Here is a 25571-nt window from a genome sequence, read left to right as displayed (position 1 = left end):
GCGCGTGCTCCGGGGAAGGTTCTGATGCTGAGGGCGGCAGCGTGACAGCGGCCCGGAGCCGTGCTCCCACCGCGCTGCAGCTTTAACGCTGGCCTTGCCCTTGCCCTTGCTGAGCCACGGGGGCGGCCTCCATGCAGAAGGCTGGTTCCGCCGAGATCACGCCGGCAGTAGCATCCGCGGGAGGGACCGGAGCTTCTCTTCACCCGTGACTTCGGGGAGGAGGTGAAGGGAGCAGTTTGTGCTTTGCACACATCAGAGCAGGTCCGAGCAGTGCAGCAATCCAAGAAGACAGGCTGGAAGGGGCAGGGAGGTTCAGTTTCTATGTTTTTGTTTGAAAAGTCATCTTATTTCAATGCAGTTGTGCAACTAATGTATTCCTACGTATTAGTTCTGTAGGCGTAACTTTATTGAAATGCTATGTCTATGTCATCTAACTCTTGCCCCTTCCATTCCCCTGTAGACCAACTTGTTGGGATTGTGAGTTCAGCCCCCTTTCTCCAGATGATAGGGTTGAAAGAGTCAAACAATGAGGATGGGTTGAAGTGCTTCAAAATGGTTAAAGATATTTATGTGATTGATATGGAGGGAAAATAGTCCAGAACAAGGAGCTCTGATTGTGAAACTGATAGCAGACTATTTAGGAATGCAGCGAGATAAGAACTTGCAATGGGGAACAGTGGAAAATAGAGCTGCTTTATGTTAATAACAAGGTTGTATGGGGATGCTAATTGTGTAAAATCTAAGATTGTTTGACAAGGGTGTTGAGTATGATAGTTAACACTTTTGTTAGCGACAAGGATCTACAGATGACGGATTACAACAATAAAAGCGTTGGAGTAACTCAGTGGGCCAGTCAGCATCTCTGGGGGACATGAATAGGTGATGTTTTGGATCAGGACCCTTCTTCAGATTCAGTCTGATGGATTAGTTTCAAGAAGCACCTTGACCCAAAACAGCACCTACATGTCTTCAGAGACAGTGCACAGTGGTGCAGTGGTAGAGTTGCTGCCTTACAGCATCAGAGACCCGGGTTCCATCCTGGCTGTACAGTTTACGTTCTCCCTGTGACCATGTGGGTTTTCTCTGGGTGCTCTGATTTCCTCCCATGTTCCGTTGATGTGCAGGTTTGTAGGTTATTTGACTTCTGTAAATTGTCCCTAGTGTGTAGGATAGAAATAGTGTATGGGTGATTGTGGTCGGTGGGCTGAAGGGCCTGTTTGCACGCTTATATCTCTAAACTAAAATACTTTAAATAAAGATACTACCTGACCCGCTGAGTTACTCGAGCACTTGGCTTTACTCTAATTTATTATGTTTATTTCTTCTGTCACATTATCCGATATGCGCAGTATGATTTGCCAGGACAGCAGACAAATTAAACATTTTTAACTCTATGTGCACATGGGAAAATGTTGTTATCTTTTGACTGATACTCAAAGAAAGCTTATAAAGTGGGTTGATGGAGTCGCGGTGCAGGTCTGTCATGAACTAATTGATGGGGTTAAGGGGGTTGAATGTCTCACTCCTTTAACTTGGAGATTGAGCTTGGAAACAGGCTCTTCAGCCCACTGACTCTGCACCAACCAGCGATACCTGGACACAAACACTATCCTACATACACTAGGGAAAATTTGCAATTTTACCAGGCCAATTAACCTACAAATCTACGCTCTTGTTCCTACGATCATGGTACCAAGGAAAACCTTTAGTTAAGAAGCTCCAGCCACAGAGGTTCTGGGGAACTGTTACATTCAGTGGGTGCTGTTTAGATTTTTGCTTGCTTTTGAGCTCAGTACATTGTAACAAATGTGTAAGAAATGACATTGCTGACTGGCATTTTTCAAATGGCTACTTCACTTTTCGGCCTTGCTTTAAAAAGGGCAGTCTACCAATAGATTTTATAGACATGTCTGCAAAAGTTTGAAGCTATTAGCAATTTTTACTGGTCTCTTTCTGTTTAGGCCCCAATTTCTGTCATGTCGTCCAGTGATGCTTTGATATCACCAGGAAAATCTGAAAATGAAGAGGAAGTGATATTTGTGAGCGTATGTATTGTAAGCCTATACATTCTCGATTCTCTTTTTTTTGGGAGATGTCTTTACTCTGCTGTCCAGCTGTATAAATTATGCCATTCAACTCAAAATGGCACTCATCAGAAGTGATTTCCTGTTGTTCTAAAGATAATTATTTTCCAAGTCATTCTTGGGGAGCTAAACATCCTCTGGTTTCTATGGACCAGATTGAGACATGGTGCTTAAGGTACAGTGTACCTGGAGACAGAGGTCGTGTGCCTGGAGACAACCTGGCTGGTGCAGAGGCAGACCTTGCTTTGTTTATGCCTGCTCATATTCCAGCACTGAAAGGCAAGAGGAATTCCAAATAAAATACCCAGCACCAGCACGTAAGCAGTGGCAGTGTTATGGGCCCTCAACTGGTGAAAACCAGAGCGGATAAAATAAAAGATAGATAGAACTCATGTACCTGTGATGCTGTTGCTAGCAAGATTTTTGCTGTGCCTTTAATTCACCATACTTGTGTGTACAATAATAAACTCAACTTGACGTGGTACTTTAATGTCTTGGGTGTGCAGTGTTGAAAAATGTTTCTCTAAGCTGAACATGTTTCTGGCATATTATTCTTTGTTGCATTTATTCGGGAGCATACTTTAATGTTTTATGCTTAACTCTATCTTTTATTTTATCCTCTCTGGTTTTCACCAGTTGAGGGCCCACAACACTGCCACTGCTTACGTGCTGGGTATTTTATTTGGAATTCCTCTTGCCTTTAAGTGCTGGTATATGAGTAGGCATAAACAAAGCAAGGTCTGCCTCTGCACCAGGCAGGTTGCATGGGCCACACTTCAATATGTCCATTACTATCATGGGGTCTTTGAGGTGTGTTAGAAGATGTGTTGTTGGCAGCAACTCTTAAACATCTTTTGGGGTTGTGTACTTTGGAGAACTATCTTGTTTGCAAGCAGATGACACATTTTGTGAGATGGGAAGCAATGCCCAGTGATAAGTGTGTTTAACTGGTGTTGCTGCATGGATTCATGCTGGGTACACTGTTATCTGTACTAATAAATTGGACGAGAAAGTAGATGGTATGGAGCGCAGATTTGTGGATGACACCAGAATTGGAGTGAACAGTGAAGAAGAGTATCTGAGATTTCAACCTGGAAAGTGGGCCAAAGAATGGCAGATGGAAGTTAACTCGTATAAGTGATTTTATTTCTGAAATTTAAACACTGGTTGCTGGTTTAGTCTGATTGCTGGCTGATCGTGCCTCACAAATCTGAGTTTTTTGGTGATGTGACCAAAAATGTTGATGAGGGCAAAGCTGTAACCATTGTCTATCTGGATTTCAACAAGGCATCTGACAAGATTCTGCATGGTAGGTTGCTCTGGAAGGTTAGATCGCATAGGAGAGGTAGTTGTCTGGATAGAAAATTGGCTTCATAGAAGGAAACAGAGGGCGACGGTGGAAGGTTGTTTTTTGGACTGGAGGTGTGTGACGAGTGGTGTGCCTCAAGGATTGGTGCTGGCCCCAATGCTGTTTGTGGTTTATATCAATGATTTGGACAGGAATGTCCAAGGCATGATTAGTATTCTATAATTCTTCTGTTTGAGTAATTTCACTTTACATTTTGTGACATTGGGTGGCAGATAGTGGATAAATGAAAATCAAGAAAAACGGCAGGTGCTGGCAATCTAAAATAAAAAATGCTGGAAACACTCAACAGGTCGGGGCAAATCTGTGGGGGGACAAACAGATAATGTTTCAGGTTGAAGACCTTTTGGCAGAACCAGGAAAGAAATGTTTGAGCTGCAGGTGGGTGGGGGAGGCTGAAGCCTCAGAGTCTGGAGTCACGTGGAGTTGATCCAGATGCTTCCTGTTAGTGATGTAACTGAGGTGATCCGAGTTGGCCTGGCATCTCCATGGAACCACTTAACCAACTCTTTTGGCCAAGAGGCTATGCAACGTATCTTTTGCTTTGATCAATGCTTCTGGAGTTATTGTGAGGTGTGGTGCTACAACTTTGTGTTAAAACAAGCCTGTGGAGTAACAACGTTTTCTTTTTGTGATTTAAAGGAGCAGCCATTAAGGCCTGTTTTGGAATGTATTGATCTATCAAGTGATGAAGACAATGAAGGAAACACCGCACGGCATAGCAGGGTGAGTACTTTCAATTGAATGCTTTGATTGAGGAGAAATCTAGAAAAGATACTTCTGTTTGAGCAATGTAAAAACCAAACCAGAGTTGATAAGTAGAAGGTAGAACAAAATGCTGGAGTTACTCGGCAGGACAGGCAGCATCTCTGCAGAAAAAGAATAGGTGACGTTTTGGGTTGAGACCCTTCTTCAGCCAAGTTAATCCAAGATCTATCCAATAGGAAATTCATGATAAACATTTTTCATCTAGAAGTATTTAGAATGTACAAGGTGCTACCACAAGTTGAGGTGAATGTGTCAATAGACAATAGGTGCAGGAGGAGGCCATTCGGCCCTTCGAGCCAGCACCGCCATTCAATGTGATCATGGCTGATCATTCTCAATCAGTACCCCGTTCCTGCCTTCTCCCCATACCCCCTGACTCCGCTATCCACAGATTCACAACTCTCTGACTGAAAAAGTTTTTCCTCATCTCAGTTCTAAATGGCCTACCCCTTATTCTTAAACTGTGGCCCCTTGTTCTGGACTCCCCCAACATTGGGAACATGTTTCCTGCCTCTAACGTGTCCAACCCCTTAATAATCTTATACGTTTCGATAGCCACATTTGAAAGGAAGTTGGATAGGGCACTGAAGAGGACAGTGTGGCTGCTGGATTTTGACAAAGCAATGGGAGGGCGTTATGTGGAGCTGAGTCAGCAGTGTGGATTGGTGAATGGTTTGTTTCTTTAGCTGTGCCTTGTGTCATTCTGGGTCTCCCAAGTTATTTTCTTCCTCTTGTATGTGCCCCTTGGGTTGTCTGCTTGTCCTCCACATGATGCCTGTGTCAGAGGATATTAGCTACATGGAGAGGTTGTTCAGGCTTGGATTGTTTTCCCTGGAACTTCAGAGGCTGAGGGGCCACCTGATAGAAGTATGAGAAGTTAAGACGGTCAAAACCATTTTCCCAGGGAGGAGATGTCGAAGACTAGAGAGCAGAGCTTTGAGGTAAGAGGGGCAAAGTTTAAAGATGATGTGCGGGACAGCTATTTTGAAGCTGGTGGGTGCCTGGAAAGCACTGCCTTGGATAATGGTGAGGGGAGGTAGGAAAATAGCGTTGGTCCTTTTGAAGGAGTGCCTGTTATAGATGCCTTTGGTGGGTTGGTCAGCACCTGCAATGGATTGGGAAGTATCTCCACTCTCTGTAGCCATCTTTGCCTGTGGACGTTTGAGTTACCAAGCCAGGCTGTGATGCAACTAGTCAGTTTTCTCTCTGGCATATATATATATATATATATATATATATTTGGAGGTTCAATAGAGTATTTGGTGACTTACCGAATCTCCTTGGGAAATAGAGATGATGGGTCATAAGTGATAGAAGTAGAATTAGGCCATTCAGCCCATCAAGTCTACCCTGCCATTCAATCTTGGCTGATCTATCGCTCTCTCCTAACCCCATTCTCCTGCCTTCTCCCCATAACCTCTGACACCTGGTACTAATCAAGAATCTAGGTGTAGTCAGATAGTTTTTCAAACTTAAAAAAAAAATAAAGAGGAAGGAGATTGGACCTTATTGCCTTCCACCACAGTGAGGAACTTGGGGAATCCGCTGTGGTGGATGTTTATGTTAACTTCTATGTAGTCATGTGTCTTGTTGCTTTTTTTTAGTATGGCTGTATGGTAATTCGAATTTCACTGTACCTTAATTGGTACATGTGACAATAAACTGACCTAGAAACTATGAACATTGGTAAAATGGCTGCCTCGTGCTGTATCTGACTGAAATCCTGCTTTTCAAACAGTACCATTAACACCTTGGGCCATGTATTCTGTTTACTCTGAGCGTCATACGAGCAAGGAATTCATTTGCACCCTGATGTATACGACCGTAAGCTAATACGAATCTAAGGGATGGGCAATACATTTTGTGGCAGTAACATCCCCAAGAATGAATTTAAAATAAAATTGTAATCTAAGATGAGCTACTGGTCTATATATTTTTGTTTCACGTCTGTTGTAAAAAATGTCACAGTTGCTGTTATTCATTGTCTTTTTTAAGAAACCAAAGGATCACATTGATTGGCAAAAGGCAAGAGTTTCGTCAACATTGGATCGTTTGGCACGTCATGTCGAAGTTGAGAAACAGCTGAAAGAAGAGAAAAACAAAGCTTTTCAAGTAAATTCCAAATCTTAAACTTATCAAGATTTTGGAAGTAGTGGGTTTTCCTCAAGAAATAAATCACATATAAAATACATCTGAAAGGTTCAATCCTTAATGAACCAAATTTCCCCTCGGTGGTGATGTTGCTTCTTGAACCTATGTGTAGTGCAGAGCTTTCGGTTAGAGATTTCTGATTTTCACCTTGCAATGAGAAAGGAACAGAAATGCATTTCTAAATTGCGATGTTGCTTGACAAAAGTTTGCTTAGGATCATGTTATTAGTACGGGTTTGATTAGTACGGGTGTCAGGAGTTATGGGGAGAAAGCAGGAGAATGGGGTTAGGAGGGAGAGCTAGGTCAGCCATGATTGAATGGTGGAGTAGACTTGATGGGTTGAATGGCCTAATTCTGCTCCTGCCACATGAACAATCCTATGGAATTCCACAGCTATCTGGACTACACTTCACCTGTACTCGCGTGTCTTATGATCTTATTGTTCTCGGCCTGCTGCTTTTATATTTTTATATGATATTCTTTGGCTGCAGCCTTGGCAGGTAGCTGCACTCTTTTCTTTTCGATAATACCCTCTGCAGCCATGCTGCACGAGTGGTGGCGGGAATGGATTACAATTCAAATGGGTAAGTTGCTAGTTAGATGAACTGTTTTGGATGTTGAAGACATTTTAACCTGACTGTTGTCACTGAAGGCTACATATTTGTTAGAGAGGCTGGTCAAGGAACCAAAGTTGTATGTTGCAATACTGTGTAGTTGATTTTGTTTCAAATGGACTAAGTGGATTGATGTGTCTTTTTTTTGTCTTCCGAGAGCCAGATGATCTTGGACGACCCATGTTTCAGTCATGGTTCATGGCGCTGCTCTTATCTTCTGTGTCAGAAGGTTGTGGGTTTAAGCTTCACTCTTGAAATCAAGCTTGACTTTCCAGTGATGTGTGGTGAACAATGCCACAAAGTGCCATTTTCGGATGAGGTGCAAACCATCTGTTCCCTTCTGCTCTTTGGATGTAAAAGCTGACGCCTTTGCCAGTAACCTGATGCTTATGTCTGAAGTTAGTACATTTTAAACAAAGAGTCTGTGCATGCTTTTGAAGGAGTGTTAGCTCCAGTATTCTGGGCAATATCTACCGCACAGTCAATAGCTGATCGTATCACTTAGCTGTGTTGTGTGTGCTTACTTTGTGCATACGGGTGCTCCATTTCTGATACGGCAGCAGAGAACATCCTTTAAAAGTTCTTCATTAATTTGTAGGTCATTTGGGTAAAACTTATTTACTCAGCTAAATGACAACATGGAGCTTTTTACCACTTGGAGTCGTTGAGGTGAATATCAGAAATCCCATTTGAAGGTAAGCTGAGAGAATAAGAAGTGTTGATAGGTTAAGGCGAAGAAAGGTGGGACATAAATGCCAGCTTGGAGTGGTTGGTACAAATGGCTTGTTCCTGTACTATAAGCACCACAATAAAGTGCTCTGAGATATCGGGGAGGCACTGAATGAAGGATTTTCTTGTGCCTCTGTTCAGGTGGTATATACTGCCACCTAGTGCTTTGTAAAAATGGACTTGCTTTGTGATTTGTCCAAAGTAGAGAGATAAGGAAGCGTGGCGTGATACCGCATGGAAATTGAATGCCGTCTAGACTATTGTCTCTCAATAACTGCAAGGCTGATTCTTTGCCTCAAGTCTGTGGGTTTTTTTCAGTGACATGTGTTTTATGCAGTATTCTGAATTTGTTAGAGAAATAGTTTGCCTTTGCTGGCACTTAAGCAGTTTCAAGTCGTGCTTTACACTCTAGTTTGGCCAGTTTGTTCCTTGTAATTGCCCATCTGTGTTAGAGGTCTAGTTTGTAATTAAGAACCTAAATCTTCACCTTGATGTAAAAATTGTCATAATTATTTTTGAAAAAATTCTAACAATGGGGTTACTGATTCAAAACAGTATACCAGGTAGATTTGGGTACTATTTAAAAATAGGAAGGGATAAGAATGAAATCCACACATTCCAACCGTAGGGGACAGATAGAGAGAGGCTCTGCATTTCATTGTGTTCCTTGCTCTCTCGTGTAATTATCCAGACTCCACTTAAATACATTCAGCAGTACGAAGAGGCTTTGTGATCCCGTGAGCTTATTCACCTAATCCTGTGCTTCCAGTTCACTTTGCCATGTAATGCTAAATTGCTTTGATTCTTTCCTTTTGCTCGAATATTTATCAATCTTGCCCTCGTATATACACTGACTGAACATACGCAGCCCTGCGGGATGGAGAATTCCAAAGATTCACAATTCCCTTCTCAGACCTAAATAGTCAGCCCTTTCTACTGAAGTCGTGCCCACATAATTAAATATTTATCAGCTTCATAACTAAAGGGGTTGGTCTATTAACGTAAGGAATTGTGTGCTCAAATATATCTAGGAATAATAAAAAATGGCAAATTCAGCTCTCTGGTTGAAATTTAGTGGCTGTCACTGAGGGTGCAGATTGGGTAGAAATGGAAAATTAACATTTTATGTTAAAAAATCAGATGGGATATTAGGAAGAGTCAGAAGGCAGTTGGATCCCTGAGCAAAACTGATGAATAGACAAAAATGAAAGACTTTGGCAGCTATAATTAAAACAAATCCTCCCCCATCAGAAATGAGAATTTGTTGGAAGCATGCATGTAAAGCCATTTTCTGCAGTACATTTACTCTGACTCAATCTCCTATTGTTCATTCATCTGATTCCTAATTCCTGTGATGTTGTTTATTATTCGGATGCAGACAAATTTACTCTGCATTTTAAGACTCAGTGGAAGTCCAGTTTTGTTTGGGAGGCAGGAGTAAAGTCTGATAGCCTATTAACGATAGACTAGTGACCGACATCTACTACAAACCTACCGACTCCCATAGCTATCTTGACTACACTTCTTTGCACCCTGTTCCCTGTAAAAACTCTATCCCCTACTCCCAATTCCTCCGTCTACACCACATCTGCGCCCAGGATGAGGTGTTCCATACTAGGGCATCAGAGATGTCCTCATTCTTTAGGAAACGGGGGTTCCCCTCTTCCATTATAGATGAGGCTCTCACTAGGGTCTCCTCTACATCCCGCAGCTCTGCTCTTTCTCCTCCTCTCCCCCATTTGTAACAAGGATAGAGTCCCCCTTGTCCTCACCTTCCACCCCATCAGCCGTCATATACAACAAATTATCCTCCAACATTTCCATCACCTCCAACGGGACCTCACTACTGGCCACATCTTACCATCTCCTCCCCTTTCTGCTTTCTGCAGAGGTTGTTCCCTCCGTAACTCCCTTGTCCCTTGTCCCTTCCTACCCAAACCACCCCCTCCCCAGGTACTTTCCCCTGCAACCGCAGGAGATGCAACACCTGTCCCTTTACTTCCCTCCTCGACTCCATCCACGGACCCAAACAGTCTTTCCAGGTGAGACAGAGGTTCACCTGCACCTCCTCCAACCTCATCTATTGTATCTGCTGCTCCAGATGTCAACTTCTCTACATCGGCGAGACCAAACGCAGGCTCGGCGATCGTTTCGCTCAACACCCTCGCTCAGTCCGCCTTAACCAACCTGATCTCCCGGTGGCTCAGCACTTCAACTCCCCCTCCGTCTCCCAGTCTGACCTTTCTGTCATGGGCCTCCTCCATTGTCATAGCGAGGCCCACCGCAAATTGGAGGAACAGCATCTCATATATCGCTTGGGCAGCTTACACCCCAGCGGTTGAAAATTGACTTCTCTAACTTCAGATAGTTCCACTGTCCCTCTCTTTCCCCTCCCCTTCCCAGTTCTCCCACTGTCTTCCTGTCTCCTACTACATCCTATCTTTGTCCCGCCCCCTCCCCTGACATCAGTCTGAAGAAGGGTCTCGACCCGAAAAGTCACCCATTCCTGCTCTCCTGAGATGCTGCCCGACCCGCTTAGTTACTCCAGAATTTTGTCTCCCTTTGTGATTATTTCCCCTCTGTGCCCGTTCATTCCTCGAGGCCATGCATCACTTAGTCCAATTAATCCAATTAGTCCAGTCATCAGTTTTTGCCAAAAAATGCTTATGCTGGGGTGGAGCTCTGAGCTTGTCTGTGCTCTAAGACGTTGCTTTCAATCCGTGGAAAATGGTCGCACTGCAGATATACTGTGGACTAAACAAATCACCTTGGTTGTGGCACTGCGATAATCTTTTTGTGAAAAATAGGCTTTTGCAGATTCATCAGTTTTCAGCCTATATTTTGACAAATTGCTTTGTGTTCTGATTCCTCGGCATGCTGAGGTTGAATTATTAGATTTTTCTTGATGTAGGTTTCTGACTTCACTGTTGAATTTATGAATTGTTTTAAGAACTTCCCTTATTTTTTTTTCTGAAGTTTCAGTTCATTGAACCTTTATTATGTAACCTTTATTCCACCATTATTAAGGTGAACATCGTGAGGTGAACATTATTAACATGATTATTAAGGTGAACATTATTAAGGTGAACATAGGATACAGTGGCCAGAACTCCACATGGTCCAACCAAGTATCTCCGCAACTGAAGTGCATTTTCTTGCTAACAACAGCACATGATTAATTGTGCTGTTTTGTAAGCACATTTTATCTGGATGGTGTTTATTGTAGTGAGCATCAGTTGAATGAACAAAAACATAAGATATTGCGCTATGCAGCATGAATACAGGCCCTTTGGCCCAACGCATCAATGCCAACCAAGTTGCCCAACTGAGCTAGTCCCACTTACCTGTGCTTGGTCCACATCCTCCTATTCGTGTACCTGTTGAGTCTCTTTTCAATGTCAAAGGGGCCGAATGGTCGCCTCCTCTAATCCTTGTAGACAATAGGTGCAGGAGTAGGCCATTCGGCCCTTCGAGCCAGCACCGCCATTCAATGTGATCATGGCTGATCATTCTCAATCAGTACCCCGTTCCTGCTTTCTCCCCTTACCCCCTGACTCCGCTATCCTTAAGAGCTCTATCTAGCTCTCTCTTGAATGTATTATGTTCTTGTGTGTGTGTATGAGTTTTAGCCTTTTGTGAGCTGTCACTTTAATACTTTACCCTTTTGTTTTCTTCCTGAAAATACCTGTCCCAATGCTGGAGTTGTTTGCCCCTTTCAAGAGTTTGCGTCTCAGCTGTGTACGTTACTATCTCCGCAGGAAATGGTACATTCGCAGTATGCTCACGCCATGCAGGAGCTGGAATTCCATCGGGGACAAGCTGCAACTGAAGAAGCAAGAAGGTGTGTTGACGGGTGGCTGAGAGTGCCAGGTACGCCTTCTCCCGCTTTCCTCTCCTCAATGTACGATTTTAGCTGATCTCGGTGTTTGTGGCCGAGTCAAAGGAATATCGGTGTAAGATTGGGATCATGTGCAGAAGTGCAAATGTGAGCGGCCTGAATAATTTGTATGCTGTGGGAGTGCTAAAAGAGAGGTGCAGTAACTGAGTACCTATTATGGGAGATCCATCTCAAACTCTAATGGAATTGCTTTCCATGTTCTCTGCTTGAAGATAGTCTGAGAGCCCAACCCACCTGCAAGACTTTTGTTATTTGACTGAACTCAATGGTGGGTACAATTGGACCTTATTTTAAAATTTAAAAAAAAATATATATTATTTTTATTGCTTTTTCAAATAGCAAATTGGACCTTATTTGATGGGAATGGAGTACCCGAAGTGTTTGGAGTGTGTAAACACACAATGGGGAGGCTTTCTTTGCTCTGTTCCAAATTGCATTGGCTTTAGAAAGGTCATGAGGTGAACAGGAGGGGCTGGGTGAGTGGAAAGACCCCTAGAGCCCAAGTGGGCTGGGGGGGGGGGGAGGGGAAAGAGGTCAACGTTGCAGTTGCATTGTTGAGAATCCCTCCCTAACCTTTCATAAAATGTACTTTCTTGACAAAGCCTTCCTTCATTTATATTAATAAGCCTATCTCCTCCTAACGTCTCTGTGCAATGATGCACCTTAGATTCTGCAATCTGGCCTCGACCGCAGTGGGCCTGATTGTCTGACCCACCCCCGCAGTTTATGACCATCTTGAATGCTCCAGAGGTTAGCTGACGGCTCACCTAATCTCAGACCCTCCGCTTGCCTGCAGGAGGCCCATGAACCAAACCAGCCCCTCTGGATTAGAACAATGAACTGCAGTGCACTAAGGGATGTGCACTGAGAAAGAGTTTGCGGTAAACCTCTATCAATATGATGTAATGCACAAGTTAAATATTCCACTGTGTAATGTATCTGTAGTTGAGGATATTTAGCTGCAGAAATGAACATCCTCACTGAGTAATTGGGGCTACCTCAAAAGTAGTTACTGCTTTTATTGTTTCAGTCATTTTTGAAGTTCATGCCACACTGTGGGTCAGGTCTTAATTATAACAAGGTTGACTGGATGTGCATGAGGATTGGAGCTGGGAACATATGATTCCCTGCCATTGATGGTCATTGCTGTGTGGTTGCATGGGTGCCAGTGTTCAGTACTGCGAGAGGATGAAGCCGATTGGGACATGCCACAGCAAAGGTAATCTTCTACTAGGATCTGACCTGACAATATCACAATCTTTTGATAAATGCAACTTCTGCATTTAAGTGTAAATTAGTGCCGTAAGAACAAAAACAATGTCAAGATTTGAACATTTGAATTTTGCAGCAATCTGTTATGGAAAATTCAGTTTTGTTCTCTTCGCTGGTCAGATCTATAGTTGATTTCTGCTTTTTAAACTTCCCCAACTTGTGCTCTTTATATCCTTGCCCTTCCCACCCTCTCCCCTCTCCCTCTGTCCTCCTCCACCATTACTTCTTAATGTATCTGTTACACAGGACCGAAGCCTGGTGTTGTCAACTTTGGCCGACCTCTAGTTAAATGGCGCACGAATGCATCAGTGACTCCTGATCCCATTGACTGCCCAATAATGAACTGTAACAGGAAATTTGATAATAGACATCTACTTTTAGGACACCTGAAAAGGTATGCTTTTAAAACATTTTTTAGCAGTGAAAGTACCATTGGGATACAGCTATATAATGGCCTAAATATTGTAGAGTGGCTCTGCAGTAGAGTTACTGCCTTGCAACGACAGCGACCCAGGTTTGATCCTGACTACGGGTGCTTGTATGTACATTCTCCCTGTGATCTGCATGGGTTTTCTCCAGGATCTCCGGTTTCCTCCCACACTCCAAAGACGTACAGGTTTGTAGGTTAATTTGCTTAGTATAATTGTAAGTTGTTTGTCCCTCGTGTGTGTAGGATAGTGTTAATATGCAGGGGTTGCTGGTCGACGTGGATTTGGTGGGCCGAAGAGCCTGTTTCTGTGCTGTATCTTTAAACTAAACTAAGTAGTGAGAACCAACTGGATATTTACCGAGAATAATTTCCAGTGCGTTTAGTTTATTGTTGGAGATACAGCGTGGAAACAGGCCCTTCGGCCCACCGAGTCAGCACCGACCAGCAATCCCCGCACACTATCAATATCCTATTCTAGAGACAATTTTTACAAACTTGTACGTCTTTGGACTGTGGGAGGAAACCAAAGTTCTCAGAGAAAACCCATGCAGTTCACGGGGAGAACGTACAAACTCCGTACAGACGGCACCCGTAGCCAGGATCGAACTAGGGTCTCTGGCGCTGTAAGGCAGCAACTCTACCACTGGGCTGCCCAAAACTTATAGACTTGTTAAATGTAATGTATCACTGCTGGGATTATTGGTTTTGACTATTTGATGTTGCAATGCCAATGCGCAGCCTGTTTTTCCTATCTCCCTGAGTAAATGCATTAACTATGCATCTCAGTAAGTAGTTCACCAAATTTGAGTGCTAGTGTAAATTTGTCAAGTTTGAGGGCAAGTTGCATAAGCCAGATTTGTTTCCCTTAGAAACAGATTAAAGGATCGAGCTGATAATGGATTTGGATTGGGGTAAGGAGGGAATTCACAGAAGAGCTATGGAACACTGTCAGGCAAGGAGTTTGGTTGTAGAGCCAATGATTTATTTAATGATGGAGATGGGCTTGAAGGTGTATGGCTTATTCTTAACTTTAAACATTGAGCTAGGGTATTAAGTGATGTGTCAGAAAAAACCGTCATGCCCAGCAGACCTGAACATTTACAACTTCTGCCAAAAGCTTTTAATGCTTGACGTCAATTGTACATTTTAACACTTTGATAGATTTTTGTTAACCAAAGTTGAGGGTTTACAGTGGAGGTCAGATGCAGGTCAGGCACAATCTAATTGAAGAATGAAGGGCTGAATCACCCTCTGCTAGTCCTTGGGGAACATGTGATTACGGGAGTTTAATTTTTATCTCTTGTGAGGAAATACAGATAAGGTGCAGAATCTGGATTCAGCTGGGATGAAGGCCATTAAGTGATAGTTTTTAGACATACAGCATCAAGTCCGCGCCGACCAGTGATCCCCGTACACTAGCACTGTCCTACACACTAGGGACAATTTACAATTTTTGCCAAAGCCAAATTAACCTACAAATCTGCACGTCTTTGGAGGGTGGGAGGAAACCGGAGCACCCGGAGAAAACCCATGCGGTCACAGAGAGAACGTACAAACTTTGTACAGACAGCACCTGTAGTCAGAATTGAACCCGGTTCTCTGGCGCTGTAAGGCAACAGCTTTACCACTGCGCCACCATGCTGATAGCTACCAAGTGAAAGAATGACCAGAGGTAGACAGATTCTTGATTAGTATTGGTGTCAGAGGTTATGGGGGGAAGGCAGGAGAATGGAGTTAGGAGGGAGAGATAGATCTGCCATGATTGAATGGCGGAGTAGACTTGTTGGGCCCAATGGTCTAATTCTACCCTTATTCCTTATGACCTCTAACTGATGTTGGAGGGGTGCATGTGGGATGCCATCACTTGTCTGAGATGGGCCGAAGACTACATGATGGGTTCAAATGCACATCTGTAATGACAGGATACACTGAGAGGACTCTAGTTTTTATGCTTCATGTGCTGGGAACGCAAACTGAAAGAGCAGTGTTCGCGTTCTAATGTTTTTATTTGGTGTCCTGCTCCCCTGATTCTAGTCAGTCTTGAAGTGCATGTCAGGCTCAATGGTAATGTTAAATGTTTTCCTTTTTTTTTTTTAAACAAAAGGTTTGACCATTCCCCTTGTGATCCAACTATTACACTACACGGGTCTCCGACCACTTCGTATATTTGTATTGCGTGCTGTCAACGATTTGTAAACCTGAAGAAATATGAAGAACATTTGGCTCTGAAGGTACAATAAATGCCTTATTAATGAATCATCGTTATTGTAATAATGTGCAATCATTAGTCCCTTTGTTTTAACCGTGCAGTTGTTGCTTGAATATATGTGTAATTGTTGCATAAAATATTGTATGTTTTCCAAGCAGTTCTTTTTCTTAAATTAAAACTCTGCCCTCACTTGCCCACCTCCATGCCCACGTACTATGTCAGTGCTCTTAACCTTGTAACCTTTTGAGAGAGTCTTTGTTCCTTGTACTTCTTCCAAAGGTTGAAGCTTATAAAATAAAATTAATACTTGTCTTAAATCCAAAAGTGCACACAAGGTTGTATTTCCAGGACTCCTGACAGCAACCTAAATGAAGCAGCCCACTTGATTGGCACCCCATCAGTTGCCATACACATTCATTCCATCCCCACCTGATGTTCATTAGCTGACGTGTGCACTATCTGCAAATTTGCCCAGTTACTCTGATATGGCTTGCCATTCCTATAAACTACCTTCAAAAAGGGCAGCAGGGGTATGGGAACATGACTAGACCACTCTAGACTTTAGAGGTACAGTGCGGAAACAGGCCCTTCGGCCCACCGAGTCTGTGCCGGCCATCGATCAAGACAGTCTCTAGATCGCTGTTCCTGGACGTGAGGTCAGTACCTGTGATGGACTGGAGGAATGTGTTATAATAATCTCAAATTAATGAAAGGATTGCGCATTTTATTTTGCAGGTTGATTCTGGCAACCCTGAGGGCCATCAGAGTGGCCTTGAACCACAGATATGTCAGTGCTTTGCTTGCCCAAGCTGCTATTTACTGTTTAACGTGAGGGACGAATGCTTGCAGCATATGACCAAAGCAAACCACTTTCTTCAGCGGTACAGACTAAGTGGTAAGTTTTGGTGTGTGTCAAATGAAAAGATTGTGCATGGATGTTTTTACCTGCAAGTGTAAAACTAAACTAATGCTGCTTGAAACAGATGCTGTTCTTAACAAGAACAGGACTTTCTTTGAACAATTAAATTGTACATTAAAATTAAGTTAATTCAATGAAGTAGAACGTTACAAGAGATTGGCTCGTGGGACATCAGTATTTTAATTAATGTGTAGAAAGGAACTGCAGTCTCGATTGTTTTGCTTGATGTGAAATAAGGTGTCCTGCTGGCATCTACTGACAGGGATGAGTCTGAAAAAGCAAATACTGGAAACATCACCTCTAGAGAGAGAGAGAGAGAGAGAGAGAGAGAGAGAGAGAGAAAGAGAAAGAAGGTGAATGCTTCATTCATTGATGTTTTCAGTGTTGGAAGTTGAAAGTTTTGGCTGGAATCCTTTCATTAATTTTGGCTGAAACTTTTGGATTTTAGCTGTTACAACCTCTCCAGAGGTTTCTGCAATTCATTTGAAACTGAACTTAATGTGAAACTCTGAATTATAATCATCTGAATCCTAATATTTGTTTTCCTGTTTTCCTTCCAACAGGTGATCAGGGAACTCCTAGTCCTCTTCCTTTTCCTAACTATGCAAAGAACTTGTTGATCTCTCTATGTAAGGAAGTTCCGTTCCAGGTTAAATGCACAACTTGTCAACACATGCTGCGGACCTACATAGAATTGACAGTACATTTCAGGTGAGTTCGTTTTGTCTGTGTAATTGTCTCTTGTATTCTTCACCCACCTACTCAGTCAACGGGTATTAAGACCTGGAATTACCTCACGTGACATCTGTCCGCCCATTGACCCTTGAATAGCAGCTTGTATCTGTGTGGAGTTTGCACGTTTTCCCTTTGACTGTGGGTTTATAGGTTAATTGGTCACTGTAAGATGCTGCTTGTGTTTTGGAAGTGGAGAGAATGTGGGATAACCTAGAATTAGTGTGACCGGGTGATCGATGGTCGTTGTGGACTCTGTAGGCCGAAGGGCCTGTTTTCCTTATGTATCTGCTTTGATTCACAGCATTAACTTGAGTTAACTTTTCCTCTCCACTTCATTGCTGTGTATTCCCAGACTTTAACTGTTATTATTATTATGATCCCTGGTTGGTTTACAGTGGCATAGCTGCTGGAATCTCGAGTATCTAACACTTCATCGCTGCTGGCTTTTTGACGATTGGAATAAATGTGGTTTGGTCTAATTGTGTCGCTGCCTGACCTCAGCAGGCAAGTGTTTTATTGCATCATTCTTCAGGGATGTGAAAAAAGCCAGATTTTTCCAGACCTTGCCCATGCGGCTATGGTACCTAACATCCCTCCTCTATGATGCTCACTGAATGTGTATAATCTCAGAGCTTTGAAGGGAAGTCCCAAGAGTCTAGTTTTCTTGCAGCCGTAGATAATCTCCAAAGGGTTATCTCCACTTTAGACGTTACTTGGTAATGAGCTGCAGTTGGCGGGTTATAACAATTAACTTGTGCATTGTGAAAGTATTGAAGCTGGAGTCATTTAAACTTTTGTTGGGCAGGGGTAGCTTGAATACATGTCAGATATTGGCTAACTGGTGCATTCTGTTACTGTTTGTGAAAAGTGATTTTTGGCAGGTTACTTGAAATTGAAAAAACAGTTTATATCACTGAGATAATATCTTTCACATTATTTGATTAAGAAATAAGCTTTAATCGGGTAAACAAAGTACTAAAGATGATGGAAAACTAAATTAAAACCAAAAGGAAAAAGTTAAGAATAGTTCCTGTTTCTGCTTAAAATCCATAACATCTCTGACTGTACAAAAGGTTGTTAACTTGAACTAAAACTGACCCGTTGAATATTTTCCATGCACTACTGTACCTTTTGAGAAGAATGATTAGGGAGTATTTAGTTTCAGCTAAGGACACAGCATCTTTAACATATTGATTTGAAAGCTGTGATTATTATTGAATGTTCTAACTTTATTGAAAGCATGGCAATGTATGAGACAAATGGTTTCATGTTCCTATCCCCCACACAGGTCATGTGGTACATAGGAGCCATACCATTGTTCTTGACCCTGCTTCAGATTTCCTTGTGTGACACAGTTAATAGGCAACTGGGACTAAGACTGCACGTTGCGCACATGGTTTTGCGTGTTCACTCTGATCAAGCCTGGTCCATTGAGAGTAGCTGTTGTGCAGTGTGTGCATGGGGGCAATGGGCAGACTGAATGAAAAGTAGCACGTGGATAATTGATGTTTTGATGAGGTTTATGGAGGCTAGCACTCGTGGACAAGTGGTTTGAGAGTTTGGGCAGCTGATGGGCCATGGTTAAGAGTGAATTTGGCTATTGTTATGACGTGAGCTGAGTGTTGGAGTGGGTTTGTACTGAGGAAGCTGGTTTTGGGGTTGGACCGTGACCTGCAGGTTGCTACCGGTTGCTGGTACTAGCGGTTGCCGCGTTTGCGATGAGACGGACACCTCCACCTACGGCCTATTGACGGGAATGTTTTGTTTGCAGGACGCGGTGCAGAAGGGCTGGCCCTGTCGCTGTGTCTGCGAAAGATATCGGCCAAGTTGCTGGCATTTTCCGAGTGAGGGGGCGCTGCCTGCAATGCAGCAGGCTCTTTGTGGAAGACTGTCAGATCAGTCAGCACACCCAGCAGGACGGGCACAACGTCCACTGCATCGACACCATGGAGAAGGCCATCATGGAGTTCTGCCGCTTCAACCAGAAGAGCAAGATCCCCTCCGACCTCCGCATGACCCTGGAGAAGTCCAAAGGGAAGAAGAAATCTCCTTTCAAAAGAGCCCTGGCTGATCCGGGCCCTGGCACCGAGGAGCTCTCTGCTCCCAGCTCCTCCAAGAGGAGCCGGCGAGACTGCAGCCAAGTGCGTGTGAAGGAGGAGAAAGAGGAGGGTGGCGCCAGCGGTAACGGCAACGGCAACGGTAACGGCAACGACAGCCTGTGGTTTTGCGAGTGCCGTCAGTGGTTCGACAGCGAGAAGGCCGTGGAGAAGCACATCATGACGGCCAACGGGATCCGCCACAAGTGCCTGGTGTGCGGCAAGCTGGCCCTGGACGCCGGCATCATCGGCCTGCACATGAGCCGCAGCCACGGCGGCGCCCACCTCACCCACTACCTGTTCTGGTGCGAGCTGTGCCGGGCCGAGATGCTGCAGAGGGCAGACTTGATGGCCCACATCACCGAGCTCCACCGCGGACACACCTACTACTACGAGGAGGAGGTGGAGGCCGGTGAGCTGCCCACCCCCCGCCAGCCCTCCTCGTCCACGTCCTCGGAGTGGTGCCCGGCTGGCGTGGACGGCACGGGCGGCGAGGCAGATGATCCGGATCCGGATCCGGCCCCCGATGGCCCCCAGCTGGAGGGTGCCGAGGCCCGCGTTGGCGGCTCCTGGCAGTGCAGGTTGTGCGAGGAGATGTTCGAGTCGGAGGAGAGTGCGGCAGAGCACTGCGGCTGCCTAGCCAGCCACCAGTTCCACAAGTACAGCTGCGGCCTCTGTAAGAAGCGCTTCCACCGGGTGGAGACGCTGTACCGACACAGCCGAGACCAGCACGACTGCGAGATCAGCCTCAAGTACTTCTGCGGGCTCTGCAACGACATGGACTTCAACGCCGAAGGAGAGTTTCTGGACCACTACAAAGCCTTCCACAGCACGGATTACGTTTTTGTGGAGCAGGCGGACGCTGCTACCGACAAGGTGGTGGAGATGGAGGCAGCGGAGGGGCTCTCCCGCTACTCCTGCGGGTGTCGGCTGCACTCCAGCTCCAGGGCCCAGAGGGAGGAGGACCGACGCAGGTGCAGGAGAAACCTGCTGAGCCAGGGGAAGCTGTGGTTCCGCTGCCCGTCCTGTCAGGTGACGTCCCAGTCGCACGAGGACATCCAGGCACACCTGATAGATGTCCACGGGGGCGCGGAGACCGGGGCGGTCGTCAGATGCATCTGCGGCAAGTCTTTTAACCACTGTGAATCTGCCCAGATGCACTACCACAGCAAGCACTGCACCCTGCAGCAGCCTCCGCCGCTGCCGCCGAGCTCCTCCTTGGCCAGTGACGAGGCCAGCATTCCCCCAGCGGGGGCCGAGTGCCACGACGGCAAGCAGACAACGCAAGACTACGACGCCGGTGCCTCGACCAGTCAGAGCACTTCCACAGCGACCAAAGGTAGCCTTCGTTTTACACTCGTCCAGCCCTTGCCGGCAACTCTTCCTCAGAAACGCAGGGCAGTCAGCTATTGTGCAGGCAGACGGTTCAGAAAAGGTAGCGAGCCAAAGGCTTGAACTTGGGGAGCTCGCTCATGCTGATAAGTACCGATGTTGTAACCTGTTCTACAACCTCTATAGACAAGAATAGCATAATGTGCCCTCTTCTTCTATCTTTCTCCACATCTCTCCCCCCCCCCACCTCCATCTTTCCATTTTCAGTTAGATATATTAATATTTCTTTGGGTAGAGATGCATCAATTAGCCTTTTTGTATTGCAGCTGTTGCTATTTCGCAATGTTCATAGCGTGTACTGCTTTTACAAAATTCAGCACAAGTAGATTTCTTCACTCAGCAGTCATGATTGCAGAGAAACCATATCCATGCATTAGTTTCCTGAAGGTGGGTTGTGTTACTACCCATCCCATGAAGGCTCTTCAATAAAGCTGCTGATGCTCAGTGCTGATGCACGTATTCAGAGCTGTGAGAGATTTGGAGGCAGGTGGACAGCAGGCTTCACCAGGAGTGCCAATGATCCAAACCTAAAATTCTTTACATCAAAGCCCTAGAACAAGCTGTGCCATGGCTTTCCTGCTTTAAAGCAGCCCAGTGCGTTGAAAGCAGACCATTACACTGCCTACTGAATATATGACCACCCTCAGGTTAATTTGTGTAGGAACTGCAGATGCTGGTTTATACCAAAGATAGACACAAAATGCTGGACCAACCAAGTGGGTCATGAGCATCTCTGGAGAAAACGAAATGGGTGATGTTTCGGTTTGGAACCCTCTGGCACCACGAACATTAAAGAAGGGTCTCGGCCCAGAAATGTCGCCTATTCCTTTTCTGCCTGGCCCGCTGAGTGTCTCCAGAGAAACTGCTTGGCCCGCTGAGTTGCTCCAGCACTTTGTGTCTATTTTGGGGTTAACTTGTCTTGTCCTTGCTCCTCCTGATTTGGAGCACGCTTGTCCCTGCTCAAGTATCTTTAGGCCACAACTTGCTGGAAGTGGGAGCTGTGGGCGGTGTTGCAAGAGCAGTGGGCGTACATGGGATCTATCTGAATGGTGGGGCCAGCAGTCTTCCTAAATTAACGGATGGACTGTTCTACATTTGTTGATTGAAGTAGTTTTGTGAAGTTGTCACTGCACCAGTACCAACCTTATATTTATTTTTTCCTCTTCCATTGACATTTGAACAGTTGAAGTTGAGAAGGAAGCCGCAAACCAGGAAGAAGATATTGACTTGCCTGACTTGGACCTGCTCCGCACAATGACACACCTTGTCTTCATTGATTTGGATAATTGGGCAGGCTTCTTCAACCATTTACCAGGACAGCTTAACCAGGGCACTTTTTTCTGGGGCTTTCAAGGTCAGTTTTGCAGTGGAGACCGAAAAATATATTAAAAGTGATTAATTGTATCCAGCCTATGCTGGCACTAACTCTTCATGTGCCCTTGGGTTTTCCTTCTCACCCACCAATTTGTCTCGTCTATCCAATGTAATCTTGAACAATTTTCTCCAAGTACTGACCCAGCAGATGGATTCCATAGCCACAACTCTTTGAACATGTTTCTCCTGTTCCCTGTTCTAGGTCTGCTGGGTTTAATTTTGTGCTCTAAACCAACTGCTGTATAAACTCAGCAGGCCAGGCAGCATCTGTGGAGGGAAAAGCACATGATGTTTTGGGTCAGGATCTTCCTTCAGTCTGTTGGTTCATTTTCCCTCCACCCAAAATGTTGTCTGTTCATTCCCTAGGAAAGATTTACGACTTCACTTACCGACCCGGTGCCTGCTAGCCAGCTGTGTTCCTGCAGTAGTTGAGCACAGCATTTTCGGTCTCCTGTGTCTGGTTTCTAAGCTGTTTCTGAATGCACATTCTTGCTTAGTAAGCTTCCACCTATCCTGTTCTATCCTTGCATTATTTTAACCATTGAGAATTATGGCATCTTGTGGCATAAGTAAAAAGACAGTGCTGGAGTAACTCAACGGGTCAGAAGTATGACACAAAATGCTGGAGTAACTCAGCGGGACTGGCAGCATATCTGGAGAGAAGGAATGGGCGACGTTTCGGGTCGAGACCCTTCTTCAGATTGATGTCAGGGGAGAGGAAGATACATAGATAAGGAAGTGTAAGGTCTGAAAATAAGACAAAGGGAATGGAGATCAAGGAAAATGTAGAATCATTGTTAGCTAGGAGAAGATAACAAAGCAAACAGTGATAAAATGTAGTCGGAGACAGTAACTGGGAAAGGGGAGGGATGGAGAACTGGGAAGGGGGGAGGGATGGAGAGGGAGGGAAAGCAAGGGTTACTTGAAGTTAAAGAGGCCAATGTTTCATGCTGCTGGGGTGTAAGCTGCCCAAGTGAAATATGAGGTGCTATTTCTCCTATTTGTGCTGGGCCTCACTCCGACAATGATGGAGGCCCAGAACAGAAAGGTCAGTATGGAAATGGGAGAGGGTGTTAAAGTCTTTAACAACCGGGAGATCAGGTAGGTTTAGGCGGACTGAGCGGAGGTGTTCAGCGAAATGATTGCTGAGCCTGTGCTTGGTCTCGCCGAAGTATGGATAGATGACGTTTTGGGTTGGGACACTTCTGCAGTCTGATTGTCGGGGATGGATGGTGGAGAAAAAGCTGGGAGAGAGGAGAGCCAGGACAAAGCTCAGCAGGTAATAGGTGAACACAAGTGAGGGGGGGGGGGCAGCTGATAGACAGGTGGTTTGACAAAGGCCAGAGAGGAAAAAACAGAAGGTGTGAGACAAAAGGATCAGAGTTGTGAATTGTGAAGCCAGAGGAAGGCATGGAGAGGATGGCAAGAAATAGATGCTCTTTTGGCCTGTTGTGCCGTTGTCAGTCTTGACTGATGTCCCAAATTACTTCTGCACTCTGTTTCATCTCAGAATATTGCAATATATTCTTTTCAAATACCTTTCCAAAAAATATGCCCTTGGTGCCAAGGAAGGACACCTATTGTCATCAAAAATGAATAGTATAGCATCTAACTGAGAAGGCCTGTTTAATGGTCTAAAGATAGCACTTGTACAACTTAGATTATCTGAAATCTGGTCATCCTTGCTACGTCTAGCCCTGGATACTGAGATTATGACCTTGTTCTAGATATCCCCCTTCAACCCCAGAGTCTGGTTCTAACAGACATCGCTAAGCTTCGATAAGATCCTTTCTTATTCTTAACTCCAACGAATACAAACCTAATCTTTGCTCATTGCATCCCTGCCGATCCCAGAAATGATGCACAATGGAAGTATCACCACTTGCATTTTTTAACTTCATTTATCATATCATATCATATCATATATATACAGCCGGAAACAGGCCTTTTCGGCCCTCCAAGTCCGTGCCGCCCAGCGATCCCCGTACATTAACACTATCCTACACCCACTAGGGACAATTTTTACATTTTACCCATCCAATTAACCTACATACCTGTACGTCTTTGGAGTGTGGAAGGAAACCGAAGATCTCGGAGAAAACCCACGCAGGTCACGGGGAGAACGTACAAACTCCTTACAGTGCAGCACCCGTAGTCAGGATCGAACCTGAGTCTCCGGCGCTGCATTCGCTGTAAAGCAGCAACTCTACCGCTGCGCTACCGTGCCGCCCAATGTCCTTGGTAGCTTTATCAAACAACTTGACGAAGGTGACCTCAACCTCTAACCACCCTGTTTATTGCTTCCAACCAATTTTAATCCTGTTTGTCATTAATCATAAAAATCATGATCAAATACAACACCTAAACAGGCTGTATGGCCTTTGCAGCTACTATCTCAACATACACAGATAGGGCAGGTTGAAAGAGATGGGCCAAATACAGGCAGATGGGGCTATTGTAGATGGGACATGTTGGTCGGCGTGGGAAAGTTGGGCCAAACGGCCTGTTTCCACGCTGTATATCTCCATGTCCCACCAGGTCCGTGCCGACAATCACACGTCCATTTACATTAATGCCATGTTCACCTGACATTCCTGACAACTTCCTCCGAATTGCACCACTCACCGCCACAGGAGAAGTCACTTCACTTTCTGAAGTGTTCACCTCGTGACTTTGCGTGTTGGGAGGAGGCCAGAGCACCTGGTGGTCACGGGGAGGACATGCAGACTCCAGGCAGACTACAGCCAAGGTCCGGATTGAACTTGGATTGCTGGAACTATGATGCAGCAACTCTGCTAATTATGCCATTGTCCTGTCACCGTTAAACTACCAACCAGCACATCTTTGGGTTGTGGGAGGAAATTGGAACACCCAGGAGAAAACGAATACAATATCCTAATGCTTACAGTAAACTGATGGGGATACGAGAGGGAATGTTTAACTAAACCAATCATTTTACAATGTGACACGGGCAATGGGAATCTGAGGAGTAGCCTTTTCACACGGAGGATGGTGGGTACATGGAACAAGCAGCCAGAGGAGGTAGTTGAGGCAGGGACTATCCCAACATTTAAGAAGCAGTTAGACAGGTACACGTCAGCTCTGTTTATTGCTTCCAACCAATTTGGGACATGATTGGAGGGATATGGACCAAATGCTGGCAGGAGGGACTAGTGTAGCTGGGCCATGTTGGCAGGTTGGGCTGAAAGGCCTGTTTCCACACTGTATCACTCTATGACTCTAAGTGTGGAGTAGTTATAATGTTTATGTAATGGAGAATGAGCAAATGAGATGTGTTCTTTGGGAGTATTGGATTGAGGGGCTGAATCTCTGAGCAAATACTATTCTTATCCTTGTATTCGTCTTTCTATCTCAATTTGTTTTGCAATCAGGTGGGAAGACAAACTGGAAAGCACCGGAAAACTGTCCCATCTACAATTATCTTGTCAATACTGGATGCTTTTTCCTTCATCCGCGGTGTAGTGCGAGGAAGGATGCTGCTGATTTTGCCATCTGCATGCATGTTAGTATTTT

The 25571-nt window shown here is 44.8% G+C and overlaps 1 protein-coding gene across 5 annotated transcripts in view; it reads left to right on the top strand.

Annotated features, from left to right (window-relative positions):
* znf451 (zinc finger protein 451) overlaps positions 1 to 25571 on the top strand; it is a 35294-nt gene continuing 9723 nt past the window's right edge. The window contains exons 1-12 of one of the 5 annotated variants that reach the window (XM_078399027.1): positions 1 to 222; positions 1962 to 2045; positions 4093 to 4176; positions 6214 to 6330; positions 11471 to 11582; positions 13129 to 13276; positions 15417 to 15543; positions 16257 to 16416; positions 17004 to 17151; positions 18947 to 20610; positions 21847 to 22017; positions 25430 to 25560. In XM_078399027.1, the coding sequence (XP_078255153.1) occupies positions 1977 to 2045; positions 4093 to 4176; positions 6214 to 6330; positions 11471 to 11582; positions 13129 to 13276; positions 15417 to 15543; positions 16257 to 16416; positions 17004 to 17151; positions 18947 to 20610; positions 21847 to 22017; positions 25430 to 25560 (2931 nt within the window). In that variant the 5' untranslated portion in view covers positions 1 to 222; positions 1962 to 1976. Of the gene's footprint in view, positions 262 to 1961; positions 2055 to 4092; positions 4177 to 6213; positions 6331 to 6931; positions 7382 to 11470; positions 11583 to 13128; positions 13277 to 15416; positions 15544 to 16256; positions 16417 to 17003; positions 17152 to 18946; positions 20611 to 21846; positions 22018 to 25429; positions 25561 to 25571 lie in introns of those variants that run through there. The other 4 variants (XM_078399025.1, XM_078399028.1, XM_078399026.1 and 1 more) reach the window with 4 other exon arrangements.

Source organism: Rhinoraja longicauda, chromosome 5, assembly GCF_053455715.1.
Source record: "Rhinoraja longicauda isolate Sanriku21f chromosome 5, sRhiLon1.1, whole genome shotgun sequence".
Classification (NCBI taxonomy): Eukaryota; Metazoa; Chordata; class Chondrichthyes; order Rajiformes; family Arhynchobatidae; genus Rhinoraja; species Rhinoraja longicauda.
The sequence above is the reverse complement of the archived record's forward strand: the minus strand, read 5'-3'. Positions and strand labels throughout refer to the sequence as shown.